General features: G+C 59.6%; 1 protein-coding gene across 1 annotated transcript in view; it reads right to left on the bottom strand.

Moving 5' to 3' along the window:
- DCPS (decapping enzyme, scavenger) overlaps positions 1-16,379 on the bottom strand; it is a 41,445-nt gene that overhangs the window by 17,602 nt on the left and 7,464 nt on the right. Inside the window, exons 5-6 of the mRNA XM_006140641.3 lie at positions 16,199-16,378; positions 13,314-13,488 (exon numbers count right to left, since the gene is read on the bottom strand). Of these exons, the coding sequence (XP_006140703.2) occupies positions 13,314-13,488; positions 16,199-16,378 (355 nt within the window). The remainder of the gene's footprint in view (positions 1-13,313; positions 13,489-16,198; position 16,379) is intronic.

Below are 16,379 nucleotides of genomic sequence, written 5' to 3'. Positions count from 1 at the left end.
ACTCTTTCCGCTCTGTGGTTTCTCCGGGGCCAAGGGTGGAGGGGCAGCTGGGCAGCCCTGAAGTCATTGCTCGCCCCAGGCGGGCTGGGGCAGGCCCGTGTCCTGCACGTCAAGCATAAACATGGCTGAAGGGCATGGGCGGACCCTACTGGGAGCTTGGACCACTCCACTGCAAACCTCCAACCGCTAATTACCTGTCTCCCCGAAGGCTCAGATGCCATTAGAAGCAGACGCTGACTTTAGCAAGGCTCTGGTACAGTCCTCGGCTCTCCCCCAGTCCTTGGCGTCCCACACGGAGGTGGATGGCAGACCTGAAAGCCAAACCCCAGGGCCTCCCAACCCCGGAGCCACGTCAGCAACTGAATGCAGCCCAGGGGCTGTGGCTGTTGTACAGGGGTCCACGAGGAATGGGGAATGCTCCTGAGAGAAGGAGGCACTGCAGAGACCCCCCGGAGGATGAGCGCTGGCATAGGGTGCAGGTAGTCAGTGGGGTGAGCCCACCTGCACAGGCAGAGACTGGCTAGGTCTGGGGAGACCACCTGCAGGGACCGCCAGGCCAGGCACTGCAAAAGCACGCCCCTCAGCTCTTGCTTAAAGGTGCTTCGATTCACTCAGAAAGGACCACGGGTGCCAAGTCTCAAGGCAACACCATACCGCATGCGAGTGTGTGTGCGTGTGTGCACATGCATGTGTGTGCCTCTGTGTATAAACGTGTATGTGTGTGCCTCTGTGTATACACGTGTATATGTGTGCCTGTGTGTGTGCACATGCATGTGTGTGTCTCTGTGTATACACGTGTATGTGTGCTTGTATGTGCATGTGTGTGCCTGTGTGTGCGTGTGTGCACATGCATGTGTGTGCCTCTGTGTATAAACGTGTATGTGTGTGCCTCTGTGTATACACGTGTATATGTGTGCCTGTGTGTGTGCACATGCATGTGTGTGTCTCTGTGTATACACGTGTATGTGTGCCTGTGTGCGCATGTGTGTGCACATGCATGTGTATGCCTCTGTGTATACACGTGTATATGTGTGCCTGTGTGTCTGCATGTGTGTGCACATGCATGTGTGTGCCTGTGTATACACGTGTATGTGTGCCTGTGTGTCTGCATGCATGTGCACATGCATGTGTGTGCCTCTGTGTATACACGTGTATATGTGTGCCTGTGTGTCTGCATGCATGTGCACATGCATGTGTGTGCCTGTGTATACACGTGTATATGTGTGCCTGTGTGTCTGCATGTGTGTGCACATGCATGTGTGTGCCTCTGTGTATACATGTGTATGTGTGCCTGTGTGTGCATGTGTGTGCCTGCATGTGTGTGCACATGCATGTGTGTGCCTCTGTGTATACATGTGTATGTGTGCCTGTGTGTGCATGTGTGTGTCCGCATGCATGTGCACATGCATGTGTGTGCCTCTGTGTATACACGTGTATGTGTGCATGTGTGTGTCTGCATGTGTGTGCACATGCATGTGTGTGCCTCTGTGTATACACGTGTATATGTGTGCCTGTGTCTGCATATGTGTGTCTGCATGTGTGTGCACATGCATGTGTGTGCCTCTGTGTATACATGTGTATGTGTGCCTGTGTGTGCATGTGTGTGCCTGCATGTGTGTGCACATGCATGTGTGTCTCTGTGTATACACGTGTATATGTGTGCCTGTGTGTGCATGTGTGTGTCTGCATGTGTGTGCACATGCATGTGTGTGCCTCTGTGTGTTCACGTGTATATGTGTGCCTGTGTGTGCATGTGTGTGCCTCTGTGTATACACGTGTATATGTGTGCCTGTGTGTGCCTGTGTGCACGTGCTGACACATGGCAGGAGAGGGCCACGGGCCCAGGACCATCCCCTACCGAGAGCCCAGGCCTGGGGGTCCTGGTCTGCGCTCAGTGAGAGGTGGGCTGGGAGAGGGCTACAGAGCCAGGCTGCCGTCCCAGCAGAGCCACGCGGAGATGGAACCAGCCCTCCTGTGGGTGCCCTCCCTCGCCCACCATCCTGAGCAAGCGACTTTTCTGCTGACTCGAGCCTTACGACTGCCACGGAGTCTGGGACCTCGCCCATCTGAGACAGACTGAGAGGAGAGGCCAGGCTTGCCACAGTGGCTGCACCTCGGCCCAGGGCCGTCGTGTCTAAGTGATAGAGCACCCCTCTCAGGCCCCTGGCAGCCATGGGCCTCTGACAGCCGGTGGAGGGTATAGGGCACCGGGGGCAGATCTGGGGCCCTGGGCTGGGGTTGTACAGAGAGGGTGTGGCCAGCCAGCCAAGAAGGGCACAGAGTCCAGGTCTGGCCAAGAACACGCACAGGGGGAACCAGCAATTGGCGTAATGGCTATGTCACTGGACTCCCACGTGGTCGACCGCGGTTCGCGTCCCAGACCTGGTGGCTTAAAACTCACGCCGGGCACGTGTGCGTGCGTGCCCAAGATCCAGAGAGGAGAATGGAGGAGAAGGGATTGCGGTGTGACCATCCCTCCTGGGGGTTAATTTCTAGTTTTCTGTCTCTCTGTCTCTCTCTGTCTGTCTGGCAAGTGCACGTGCCCTATAGCGAAAAATCTCTCAAAAAAAAAAAAAAAAGAAAAGAAAAAAAAAGAACGCACACAGGGACGGTGGCCGTGAAACCTTCTTACCTGCTGCCACTCCCACCCTCCTCAGCCCCAAAGCCTGGCTCACCCACCCAGGAGCTACGAGGCACGTGCAGGGAAACCTGCTCCCTCGGCCGCAGCTGCGACACCCAGTGGGGAGACACGCAGCCTGCGCTCCATGGCTCTGCACACGGCAGCCAGGAACACCCCCAGCGGCCTCGTGGGAGGAGCTTTCTCTGCACATGCCAGCACACACCTCACAGGTACACAAGGGCGCAGGCTTGGGGTAAGCGTGGTTTTGCTCCCTGGAGTCTGCAGCCCATGGAGAGGCTCTGCCTGTCGAGGGCACTCAGCTGTGAGGGGAGCACAGAGGCCCCACCCGGCATGCTTCCGATCTGCGTCTCTGCTATTTGGAGAGACACGGCTCCCCGGTGGCTGTGAGTTCTTGGCTCATCCCGGTCGAGCTGCCGGTCTCACTGGTGCACGCGGACGCCTCTCTAACACGTGTCCTGACTCGACGCTACCGCCGGAACAGACCTGAGACGGGGCCATTTATGAACAATGCTGGGTTGATCTGGCTCATCGTCTTGAGGCTGGGACGTCCGTGTGTCTGGTGCCAGCAAGAGACAAGGGGGAAGGAAGGGCGAGCCCACTGCCAGGGCCCTGCTTTTAAAAAGCCACTAATGAGGGCTCCCCTTCACGTCCTCATCACTCTCTTTTTCACTTGTGTACTAGCCGGAGATGAGAAAATGAAAAGCCATCCCCCGGGGATGGCACCCTGCCACCCCTTCTCCTCGGCTTCTCCTTTCGAGATTTTGGGGATGCTGCACACATGCCTGGCGTGTCCAGGACTTGAACTGTACAGTACGCCATGGGGAAGCCAGACACCTTACCCACCAAGCCACCAGCCGACCCCATCACCTCGTAGTGACCCCTCTTCATACAGTCACAACGGCAACTCCATTTCAGTACGGGCTTGGGAGAGGACAGACATTCAAGCCACAGCATGAGGCATATGGGTGTGAGCACACGCGGAGGGTCCTTTACTCAGCTTTCGGTATAAGGCACTTGCTGGGGAGAGACAGAGATCACTACCGGGGACTGCCACACCACGTCCTTCGCCTTCTCCTCCAGGGAGGCACGCACACTCTGGGCGTGTCCCTGAAGCCTCTAGGTCCAGAGCTCGAGCCACACAACGGGCCACGTGGGACCCAGCCACCCTGACCTCCATGCCACCTGTTGGTCCTAAAAGTTCTTTTTCTTTCTTTAAATAAAGGCCTTTTTAGTTTCTTAAAGCAAATCAGAAATACCCTCAACGGCCCCACAGCGGTCTCTCCTGCCAGTCACACTCTCCTCCTGTGTCACGACCGTGGGGCAGCCAAGGTTTGTGACAACGGCCTTGTTCCCACGGCCCCACGGCTAAGCGAGGCGTTTCTGCTCCATCGGAAAGGACACAGCAGCACCCTGTGAGCACCCGTGGGAGCCGCCGTCTGCACCAGACAGCTGAGGTGGAGACGCCGGGTCCGGGCGGTCCGCTCTCCAGTGGGCTTGGCCACGTCAAGCCCTGCTCATGCCACTGAGCGCGTGCATCTGGGACTCCCTGCACATGTCTGGGAGAGACTGACACCTGTCTATCAGTTCAGACACCAGCTCCAGCTGAGCCCGCACCACACATAGAGACACAGGTAAGCACCCAGCTCCGGGCTGACAGTGGCCGTGGGTTCAAAAGGCGGTGGTGGGGTGCAGCAGGGCAGGCCCTGTCGGCGGCAAGCACCGGGGAGCACGGGGAGCACGGGGGAGCATAGGGGAACACCGGGGAGCGCTGGGGAGTATGGGGGCGGGGCAGTAGCAACGGGCAAGCAACAGCCTCAGTGCTTTCCTGAAGCCCGGAAGCTGGGAAGTGGAGGCAGCAGGGAGGGCGGCAGAGGAAGCCCTGCCTGGGGCAGCTCCCGTCCAGGCGGAGGTGAGTGCCGGCTGGGCCAGGGAACCCGGGAAGCAGGCTCCCCGTCAGCACAGGAGGGAGACGAGACTAAGATCAGGGACCCGCTACAGGGCTGGCTATGCGCCCCCGCACTAGCTGGTCCCACCCAAGCTCAAACCCCAGCAGGCATGGACGCCAGGTGCCGTGGAGGGGATGGTCTGCAGGAGGTTCGGTCTACAGGCTGGAGTGCGGGTCAGGGCTTCCCTGTGAAGGGCAGGGCAGAAATTATTTTAGGCCAGCAGCATCTCCACCCCGTGTTCTTCACCATGGAAGAGGGGACGTGGGGCCCCTGAGTGCCAATAAAACCAAACGGCTGAAGCCGAGCCTGCCAGCCAGCAAGCTGCCTCCTCCCCCCAACCCTGTGCCAGGAGCTCCCACTTGGGGGATCCCTTCGGTGACCACCCTCACCTCGCTGGAAGTGGCCTGGTGCTTTACTGCCAACCGCAAGAGAGCGAATGTGACCACAGACAGAGGAAGTGGCCAAGATGGACGACAGACCCCGATCCCGGAGGACACGGAGTCAGTGCGGGGTCAGCAGATACTGCGGAAAACAACTTCCTTTGGTTTCTATGTTCTGCCATAAGGCAAGTACACTCACCAGAGAGAGGGAGACAGAAAGCGAGAAATCATCCCCGGAGGTGGCCACGCCGCGATCCCTTCTCCTCCACTCTCCTCTCTGGATCTTGGGCACGCATGCACGCGCCTGGCATGAGTTTAAGCCGCAGGCCCAGTGCTGGAACCGCAGTCCGCTACATGGGAGTCCCACAACATGACCACGACGCCACCTGCTGGCTCCCCGCCCCCAGACTCTGAGTTAGGGCTGAAGACGGGACTCAGGCTAATCAGGAGGATGAGTGAGGTAGACATGGAGACATCAGGGGGCGGCTGGAACCCCAAAGGCCGGGAAGGCCAGCTCGGCAGGGCGCGAACCGCCTGCAGGCGGGAGAAGCAAGCGCTTCCTGTGCACGACACGACCGGCAGGGGAACAGGATGCTGGGTGGCCCGGAGCACAGAGGCACGGGCACCTCCTTCAACACAGGGAGAAAGGAGGCAAGGAGAACCCCGAGGAGATGCACAAACGCATACAGGGAACAAGAGTTGCTCCCCGTGAGTACGACTGTCTCCCGCAGGTACAGTCCCCGGGCGCTCTGTCCAGTGTGGCCGCTGTCAGCACAGCCGCTGCGTGAACTGCGGGCAAACTGAGATGGGGCCCCGGCCACCACCCAGGCCACCACGATGCTGCAATAACAATAGCGAGACCCCCAAGGGCGGCCAGCCGGCCTGACAGTCCTTTTTCACTCCAGCTGAGCCTGGGTAGTCGGGACGGTCTGGCTCTACCCTCGGCCGTAGCCTGTGGCAGTGCTCACCCACGACCGCATGGCTCGATGCTGTCCTAGCCGAGACCTGTCTGGCAAGGCCTTCTGTGTAGGTCACTGTTCAAAGCACTCCTGTCCCTGGGTTCACTCAGCAGGCCAGCTGCTGAGGACGTCCACGGGGTGGAGACGGGCCGATGCTAGAGGTACCACAGACCGGAACCCAGGCCTCCCTCCCTCCACCGGGGCCGCCACCACCCTGGGTGCTCAGCACAGGGCATCGCTGCCACAGAGGAGGCAGCAGAGACAGGGCTCACCAGGCCCCAAACCCAGGAGAGGCTGACGTCTAACCCTTTCACTTTCAGCATCAGTAACCGGAACCAACTCGAGAAAGGGGAGGGAGGCCTTCGCTCTCACAGGGGAGCAACCTAAGCCCACGTGGGCCTGGCTTTGCCTTAGCTTCCCATTGGGTATACTCTGCACAGGAAAGGCAGGGAGCTATGTGTTTCAGCTACGCAGCTGAACATCTCACACAAGGGGCCAGCAGGTGGCATGGTGGTGAAAGCGCAAGGCCCCTACATGGCTGACTACAGTTCAAATCCTGGACCAGGCGGCTTGAAGATCACACCAGGCGTGTGTGTGCGTGCCCAAAATCCCAAGAGGAGAGTGGAGAAGGAGCTGCAGGTGCCCCCTCTCCCCCACAGGGTGATTTCTCACTCCCCCTCTCTCACTCTCCAGCAAGTGCATGCACTCTATGGCAAAACCTCAACCGAAACAAAACCTAGATGGAAAGGGTGCTCATGCCCAGAACGCACTGTCCGAGAGCTCCTGGGGTCTATGCCCCGCTCCCCAAGGGACAGCCGCCCTCCTGCCAGCACCAGTCACTTCGTTAGCCGCACGGCCTTCTGGAAGCCCCGCTGTGCAGCGTGAGGCCATGTGCTCTCCACCCTGCGTTTCCCGCCCCACGTGCTGACGTGGGTCCTCACTGGCCATGAGCCCCGGCTCCTCCATCCGGCTGTGGAGTGGGAGCCTCTGTTGGGGCCCTTGGTTTATCTGCTCCACTCCTATTTGATTACTTCTAGACTTTTCTGTCATGAACGATGCTATCGGGACAACTCTTCTGGGAGTGGCTGGTCCTTTAAAATGTTCTCACAGGGGTCAGCAGGTGGCATGGTGGTTAAGGCGTTGGCCTTCCACATGGCGACCGTGGCTTGAGTCCTGGGCCTGGCGGCTTGGAACACACACTGGGCACATGTGCATGCAGGCCCAGATCCCAGGGGGAAGATGGAGCAGGGACCGTGGCGACCACCCCCGGGGGGGTTCTCACTTTCCCTCTCACTGTCTCTCTGTCACTGCTCTGGCAAACACAGTGCCCGATGGCGAAAACCTTACACACACACACACACACACACACACACACAAAATGCTCTTGCAAGTTCAGTCCTCACCCTCCCTGCAGAGGCCAGGGCTTGTCTCTGCAGAGAGCAGAGGGCGGAAAACCTGGGCGCGGCTGCAGTACCGCGTTCTCGGCAGCCAGAAGAGAACAAGCTCCTAGGACCCGTCTGCCTGCCGCCGCCCTCGCCTCATGCTCACGTACACACACGCACACGCACACGCACACGCACAGCTGCCTGTCTCGACCCAAGACCCCGCCCCTTCACAACCAGAAAATAATCGGCCTTTTTACAGGCCGTCTGGACTGCTGAGCCGCCTCCCTCTCCTGTCTCCCCCTCCTCAGGTGAGGTGGGAACAAGGCCCTGATGAAAGGGCTCCCTAGAGCGCCTGGGAGCCAGCAGGGGACGGCGCTGCAGGCTCGGGCCTGCCCGGTGGTCGGGTGAGAGGAGCCTCCCACCTCAGGCCAGCCAGGCGTCCAGTCCACACAGAGAATGCATAGAGCCCATGGATGAGGGATTAAAGGGCGAGGTCACTTTTAGTGCAAACACTCAAACTCATACGTAGTTTTTGTATAATACACACTTCCCATGAACTTTTAAAAATAATTATTTATTTTATTTCTTCTTCTTATTATTATTATTTTTAAATTTGACCAGAGAAAGACAGGCAGAGAAGGAATGTCAGAAAGCAAGCGCCAGGTCTGGGACTCGAACTGCAGTCGGCCATGTAAGAGTCCAGTGTCATGACCACCATCCCACCTGCTGACCCTTCTGATGGACTTTTCAAATGCCGCTCCTGTTATGCCAAGTGCGGCTGGAGTAACATTCCCTCTGGCTGATTTAGCTGTGGGGTGTGTGCCCCTTAGCACGAGGTAGAAGACAGCCCTGCTGCAAGCCCTTCTCCACGCCTCCCTCCTGCTAGGGTTTCAGGCACACACGAACACATACACGCACACACACACGACATGTTTCCCTATTTTTTTAATTTGCTATCGGGCATATGTGCTCACCAGAGACAGAGAGAGGGAAAGTGAGAAAGCAAGCTGCAGGTCCAGGATTTGACCCATAGTTGGCCACGTGGTTAAGGCGTTGGCCTTCCACTTGGCTGACTGTGGCTTGAGTCCTGGGCCTGGCGGCTTGAAACGCACACTGGGCACGTGTGCGTGCAGGCCCAGATCCCAGGGGGAAGACGGAGCAGGGACTGTGGTGGCCATCCCCGGGAGTTTCTCACTTTCCCTCTCACTGTCTTTCTCTGACACTGCTCTTGGCAAGCAAAAACTTTAAAAACAAACAAACCTTAACCACCATGCCACCTGCCAGCCCCCATGGAGTATTTCTCAAGCTTCCAGGTCCTGGGTTCAAACCACACAGCCGGCCATGTGGGATCCAGCCCCTGGCCCCCACACCCCCGGCTGGCCCAGGGCTGCGATGCTGTAAGGTGGGAAACCACAACAGGAAACGCGACCGTCACACTTCCGTGTGCACAGCTCTGCAGTCATAGGCCCAGTGCCTCCGACGCTGACCTCAGAGGGGTTCTTGCCTAGGACAGGGGCCGCCAGGCCAGCCTGGAGCTAAGACCAGCACTTCCAAAAGACAGCCAAGGTGTCTGGAGTTATGCAGACCCCAGGGAGCGCCCCAGGAGTGAGGGCAAGCACGTTCAGGGACACTGACTGAGGCCTGCCGCAGCCCAGCGAACCCACGTCTCTCACATGGCCAGAAGCTACAGAGTGCCACGTGCACTTCCTAGTCTGTGCACGCCAGCCCACCGAGGTCCCCTTACAATAGCTCAACAGAAAGTGACGGGACCACTCCCAGCCTCTCTGCGCCACCCATGCCAGTGCCCTGGTCTCTCGGCCTCAGCCTGGAACGCTGACCCCGCCCATGCCAGCTGCACGCACAGCTGGTTCTTCAGGGCTGGGCCAGGCACCACCCCTGCTGCAGAGCCCTCCTGGGCGCCTGGACCTGGGCAGCCCTCTCCTGCCCACGGCTGCTCACACACGCATCCCCTCCCTGCTGGGGCCATGTCTGTGAAGTCACCACACGAACGGTCCCCACCCCACCTGGGGTCCTCCCCGTGATGGTGCCAAGCAACATGCACCTGCCACACGTACCTCGGGCGCTGTAAGCCCATCCTGCTTCTCGCTTTGAGAACAGCGTAACAATTCCTGGAGCTACTCAGCACCACGACAAAGCGGGCCTCGGGGAGAGGCTGGCAGCTGGCAGAGGCTGAGCATGCCCGGTGGTCGGCGGTTGGCACTGGGCTGGCCAAGCGGCAGGCAGGTGTGGTTGTGCATCTCCAAGCCGATACTTTCATCAACAGGGGCCCGTCACGATGTACCTCTGGAAGTCCCCTGGAAGCCAGGGAGCTCCTGCACAGACCCGCAGCAGTGGCTGTGGCTGGTCTCGCCGTCTGTTAGATGGGCAAGGAAACCTCCCCGTCCTTAGGGTAGGAAGTGACAGGAACTGGGACTCCAGCCCAGGCCTGTGAGCTGAGGCTCGCTCCTAGCCCAACACCGTACAGAAATTCAGAAGTAGCATGCCATTGCCCCAGCACACACCACCGGCAAGCTTAGGCCAGGACAGAACGCAAGGGTGCCCACCTCCTCTGCACCGTGTCACCAGAAAGAAGACACGAGTGGCTCCCAAGAGCAGCCTCTTGTGGCCAGACAGGAACCCCGAGGGGAAGACAAAGGTGGAAACTGCAGAGCCCACAGACTCAGAGAACGGAATGCCGTCGTGAGGAACGCCAGTGGGAAGCAGCTGTGCTGGGGTCCCCGTGAGCTTCGCCAGCTCGGGCTTGGGGCGGGGGAGCTCCTGGGAAGGGGCTGGGCAGCAGGGACACTCTGGGGCAGCCGAGCGGGCAGACGGCGGAGCTGCACTGAGGCCCCGTGGGTAGGCAGCACGAGCTGGTGACTCGGAGGCTGGACAGACTGACAGGAGGCTTGGGCTCACAAGTCTGGCAGGCAGAGGTGGGGAGCCACGCACAATCTACGATGCTGCCCCCTAGCGGTGTGCACACCAGCCTGCGGTGCCCGGCCAAGCCCTTAACTGTGGCTGCCGGTGCTAGAAGTCAGTCTGCCGCGCCTGCTTCCATGCAGTGACCAACCCTCCTGTATTTTCCATCTTTGCAAACATGAGCCCCAGGTGCCCAGCTGCAGCAGGACTATGGGGCAGGGCTGCCTTGCCCAGCTCTGGAAGCTGCAGCCAGCACCAGGCCCAGACATGGCCACTGCCACCACACATGCTGCGTCTCAGACACCTGGCACCCAAGCGTTCCCGTCAGGACCGACAGGACGGAGAACCCAGGCAGGCAATGCTGGCACACAAGTGAGTCTCACGGGCCAGGCCTGAGTGTCAGGGCATCTGACCTGCTGGCGGGTGTCACTGACACAGACGGGCCCTGCAGCCTACTAACAGGTGACATCGACCGTGCGGTCCACAGACTACAGCTGGGACCAGCAGGTGGCGTAACACTTACATTGCTGGCCTCCCTCGTGGTCAACCAAGGTTCAAGTTCCGACTCAGTGGCTTGAAACTTACACCAGGCACATGTGCGTGCATGTCCAACATCCCAAGAGGAGAATGGAGAAGGGACTACAGTGTGGCCGTCCCCCCGCGGGGTGATTTCTTGCTTTCTGTCTGTCTCTGTCTTTCCAGCAAGTGTACATGCCGTATAGCAAAAGCTTCTCTTCAAACACGCACAGACCACACTCCAGGCAGCAGTGGGCCCACAGCTGGGGCGGCAGGTCAGATCTGGCCACGGCCTGCGGTGTGTGCCGCCCCAGCTAAGAGGAATATTTTATCTTGTTAAATTTCTTCTACAAGCAAAAGTGACAGAGATCAAGGAGACCCCAGCAAGTCGACCGTGACCCACCTCCCACCAGCCCCGTTGTGCTTTGGGTCACGAGTACACATGCCCGGTGTACTCAGGGAGGTCTTAGGGCTTGAGCCATTAACGTTCCCATGAAGGATTCCCTCGCAGAGTGCCCCAATGTTTTCATTCTTAAAGGAAGAGGCGGAAGGAGGGGAAGAGAGAGGGAGAAGCAGACAGACCATTGGTGCAAAGCCTCAAACATTAACTTTGCCTTTTTCTGTTGAGTTTGCCAGTGGGTGTGTGCTCACTGGACAGGAATGGAGAAGGGCCGGGAAATCAGCCCGGGGCGATGCCACGCCACAGCCCCTTCTCCCCACTTCCCCCTCGGGGTGGTGGGCACACACACGGCCCACCCGCTAACTTTCAGGTCACGGGTCCGGGACTCGAGTCACAGTCAGCCAGGAACCGGCAGCCTCCTCTGGACTGACCCTGGAGCAGAAGGGGAGGGTGGCCATGGCACCGCTGGGGTGGGGCACACACCCCAAGGACAATAAAGAGGGAAGACTATCAGTTCCACGGGGCTGGCCCAGGGAGCAGGCCCTCTGACCTCTGCAGTGGGGGAAGCAGGAAAGGGGCAGCCAAACCACAGCCCCAGAGCCTGCGGCTCAGCAGGGGCCACCCCACCCCGACAGCACCGGGCCTTCTGTCGTGCTTCTGACACCCACGTGGAAGGTCACGTCTGCTTAAATGTCAGTGCCTGAAAAAGTAAATACAGCTGCCTGTTTCCGGGGCCTTGAACCAGTTAATCCGCTCCCTCTCCGCCTTCAGCTGTGAAAGCCCCCTTGTCTCCCAGCCAGTGCACCCTGATGTTTCCGAAGGACAACAATAGCACCCTTCACAGGAGCAGGAAGACCAGGCAGGGCGTCTGCGAGGGAACCGTTCTAAGTACCGAGGGCGAACAGGAAGACAGGGTGCCACCACGTGCTGCACGGCGGGCAGGGTCCTGGCTGGAGGGCCCGGCGGTCACACGGCCTCCCTCGTGCTCCTGGGGATCTGCTGCAGAGCTGAACCACTTGGAGGAAAACACACACACCGTCCAGCTGCGGCCCGAGGTAGCCTCCTTTTTAATAAACTAAAAATGTCTGCAAATTGTAAATTAGTCTCTGCCTTTTTTAAAAAAAAATGAGACAGAGAAAGGGGGAGGAAGAGGGAGAGAGAGACATTTTCTGACCATCTCTCCAGGCTGCCACCCTCCTGCCCTAACGGCTGCTGAGCACCTGGTGACGCACACTCCCAGGCATTTCGCTGGGCCAGGAACCACGGGGCCCCCAGGTGGCCTGCTCATGCAGCAGCACCTCCTGCCTGCCTGGCTGTGGCCACGCTCCTTCTCCACCTTCTGGCCTGCGAGTTCCTGCTCTCCCCAAGTCTGCCCACCAGGACGCAGCTCCTGCAGGGACAGCTCATGCCCACAGCACCCAGCGCATCTCGGGCCGTGGCGTGGGCGCAGCCAGACCCTTTCACAGTGACCTTTGTCTCCTTGCCACCTGCGGCCATGTGATTCCAGACGGTCACCTGGCCGTTTCCTCACCTCTAAGTCCTCTCAGAACAGGCTGTTTTGAGGATTAAACGTGTGGACACGATAGAACACGTGGAACAGGCTGGCCACACAGCAGAGCACGGGGACGGGCCAGCCACACGGCAGAGCACGGGACGGGCCGGCGCCATGGCAGGACACATGGCTGGCTGGCACGAGAGCGCAGGTGTGGTAAGTACTGTCCGCCACCCCTTGGTCAGCGTGCTCGTCTACCCCTCCGTCCCACCATCACACTCCCTCTCCAAATACCTTACGCTGGAAAAGCCTGCCCCACCTCGGCACTGCGTTTCGCTAAGTTTATTCCTTCCGACAGACACACACAGACAGCACCCTCAAGGTCTTTAGCCGGACCCACCTCATGAGCTCATGTGTGTGCTGGCCACACTCAGGAGGGCTCCAGAGGAACTATCTCTCGGGACGGCATTTCATGGCTGCACCACCATCCGGCCCTATCGGCCCGCTGCCTTCTGGACCACAGGGGCCTCCTGGGCACCGCGGGGCACCAAGCAACCCCCGGCCTCTGCCACACCCCGCCAGCAGCACCCGCTTCGTGGGCGACCACGGACTAGGATACTAAGCCGAGCGTGGGGTCTGGTGGCCTCCCCCAGCCCCTGGCTGCCGCCCGCTCACCACTCAGCTGCCTGGGGGCGGACAGGCGGTAGGTGCTGTAGACGTCGTTGCCGAACTGCAGCTGCAGCTCAGGGCTGCCCGCCAGCAGCTGCGCCACCTGCTCTGCCTGGAACGGCGTCTTCTCCAGGATCACAACGGCGTCCTCGCTGTCCCTGTCCCCAGAGGCCTCGTTCACCTGTAGGCAGAGATCGCATCAGTGTCCAGGGCACTGCCAGAAGCACCCCTGCCATCTCCTGGGGTAGAAGCCCAGTGGGGCTCTCAGTGCCCAATTCCCCCCATGTTAGAGGGGAAGTGAAGACAGTGGAGCCTGGAGTGACCGAGTGACCGTCCAGGGTCACATGGACACTCAGCATTGGAGCAGAAGCCAGAATCAGTTTAAGAGAGATTTCTGGGGACCAGCAGGTGGCATCGTGGCTAGGGACACTCCCAAGTGGCCGTCCACAGTCCAAGTCCCGGACCTGGTGGCTTGCTTTCTCATTTTCTCTCTCTGTCTCTCTCTGGTCAAATGAAGAATAAAATGAATAATAAAAAAAGTGAACAAAATAATTCTTTTTTAAAAAAGAGAGGGACTGGGACCAGCAGGTAACATAATGGCTATGTCGCTGGACTCCCACGGAGTCGACTGTGGTTCGAGTCCCGGACCCGGTGGCTTAAAACTCACGCCGGGCGTGTGTGCGTGTGTGCCCAAGATCACGAGGAGAATGGAGGAGAAGGGATTGCGGCGCGACCATCCCCCCTGGGGAGTGATTTCTCGCTTTCTGTCTCTCTGTCTCTCTCTGTCTGTCTGGCGAGCGCATGCGCCCTATAGCAAAAACCTCTCCAAAAAAAAGAAAAAAAAAAAAGAGAGAGGGACCAGCAGTTAGCGTAATGGCGATGTCACTGGACTCCCATGTAGTCAACTGCCATCAAGAGTCCTGGACCCAGGAACCAGCAGTTAGCACAATGGCTATGTCGCTGGACTCCCACGGAGTCGACTGTGGTTCGAGTCCCGGACCCGGTGGCTTAAAACTCACGCCGGGCGTGTGTGCGTGTGTGCCCAAGATCCCGAGAGGAGAATGGAGGAGAAGGGATTGCGGCGCGACCATCCCCCCTGGGGAGTGATTTCTCGCTTTCTGTCTCTCTGTCTCTCTCTGTCTGTCTGGCGAGCACACGCGCCCTATAGCAAAAACCTCTCCAAAAAAAAAAAAGAGTCCTGGACCCGGTGGCTTGAACTCATGCCAGGCGCGTGTGCGTGCGTGCCCAAGATCCCAAGAGTAGATTGGAGCAGAAGGGATTGCAACGTGGCCATACACCCAAGGGATGGTTTCTCATTTTCTGTCTCTCTATCTCTCTCTTTCTGGCGAGCACATGCACCCTATAGAAAAAACCTCTCCAAAATAAATAAATAAATAAATAAATAGATAAATTTTTTAAAAGAGAGATTTTTCCTATAGGGCACGTGTGTTTGCCAGAGAGATGGAGGGTCGGAAAGTGAGAAGTCACCCCCAGAGGTGCTGCAATCCCTTCTCCTCCATTCTCTTCTGGGATCGTGGACATGCACACACACGTGTCCAGGGTGTTTCAAGCTACTGGGTCTGGGACTCGAACCGTGGTGAACCATGTGGGAGTCCAACAACATAACCACTATGCCAATCTGCTGAGCTCAGAAGCCAGAATCTCATTCGATGGCTCTCAAAGCCACACCTCAGCAGGGGCACGAGGGGGGGCGGCGGAGACAGGGGGCGGCCGAGGGCGGGCAGGGATGAGAGGCAGCGGGCCCTTTCAGAGCACCAGCCGCAGAACGGAAGGCCCCCTAGTCCTCCCGAAAGTGGGTGCACCGGGCTAATGGTTCTGGGAACCCACACACCACCCTTGGCCAGGCCTCCCCACTAGCCCTGGGATGGCCTCGGGCCCCCAAGAGCTGAGCACACAGCACGTGCTGCCATGTCTCCCCAGAGGCACTGTGCAGTCTCTGCGGCCGCAGTGATGCTCACCCTGGCCCAGCCCGAGCTATCGGGGTCAAGCAGGGCTAACCCCCACGGCACCCTCCGGGAGCGGCGCTGCAGCGGTGCAGGCCACTTCTGCCAGGACACCTGCCTAGACCAGCAGGCCTGGACTGCCCCACCTGGTCACCCACCTGGCCCCCGCGGGGGGACGTCCCAATCCTCCTGGCAAACCCTATTCCCCTTTCAAAGCCCTGTCTCCCCGCCCTCCGCACACAGGCACTGGCAGGCGTTCTGGTTCCGAGCCCGCTCCTGACATTCCACGCGTGGGGCCGAATCGACCCTTCGGAGGGCCTAGTGTGACCTCCTGCGATGGCCAGTGGTAAAGCAGGAGCAGCCCCAGGCCAGCGCCCAGGCTGGGGAGGAGAAAAGGGCAGGGAGGAGCCGGACGGGGGAGGAGTGAGTGACAAGGGGGTGGGGAATGGGGGGGAGGAGGCATTCCGAGCCCGCTCCTGACATTCCACGCGTGGGGCCGAATCGACCCTTCGGAGGGCCTAGTGTGACCTCCTGCGATGGCCAGTGGTAAAGCAGGAGCAGCCCCAGGCCAGCGCCCAGGCTGGGGAGGAGAAAAGGGCAGGGAGGAGCCGGACGGGGGAGGAGTGAGTGACAAGGGGGTGGGGAATGGGGGGGAGGAGGCAGGGGTGGGGCGGGGAGAGGCCTGGGTGGAGCGAGGAGCTGGGAGCGGGAAGGAGCCCGGGGCCGGGCAGGCCTCCACCTGAAGGCAGCGAGGAAACCCTGCAGAACTGGACCTGTAGTGTGGCCCCCCAGCCGCCGCGCCAAGCCACCCCCGCACCCGTGCTGCCCTCGGCGCCCGAGGGCGTGGTCGGTACGCCCGGACCTGTCTGCAGAGCCGCCCGGGCTGACGGGCTCCTCCCGCCGTCGCCCAGGGCCGCCCCGTGGTACCTTCCCGTGGAGGAAGATGATCTTGTCCCGCGCAGACTCCCTCAGCACTTTCTGCAACCTAAAGCCGGAGAACGGTAAGCGTACGGGGGCAGCGGTCCCATTGCCAACGCCTGCGTCCTCCCTCTCTGTGCCGGGAGTTTCCTCCTCCTCTGCGACCCGTTCGCGCTTTCTCTTGACGGGC

The sequence above is a fragment of the Tupaia chinensis genome, unplaced genomic scaffold (genome assembly GCF_000334495.1).
Source record: "Tupaia chinensis unplaced genomic scaffold, TupChi_1.0 Scaffold000037_4, whole genome shotgun sequence".
Classification (NCBI taxonomy): Eukaryota; Metazoa; Chordata; class Mammalia; order Scandentia; family Tupaiidae; genus Tupaia; species Tupaia belangeri.
This window is presented reverse-complemented; position numbering and strand designations above follow the sequence as displayed.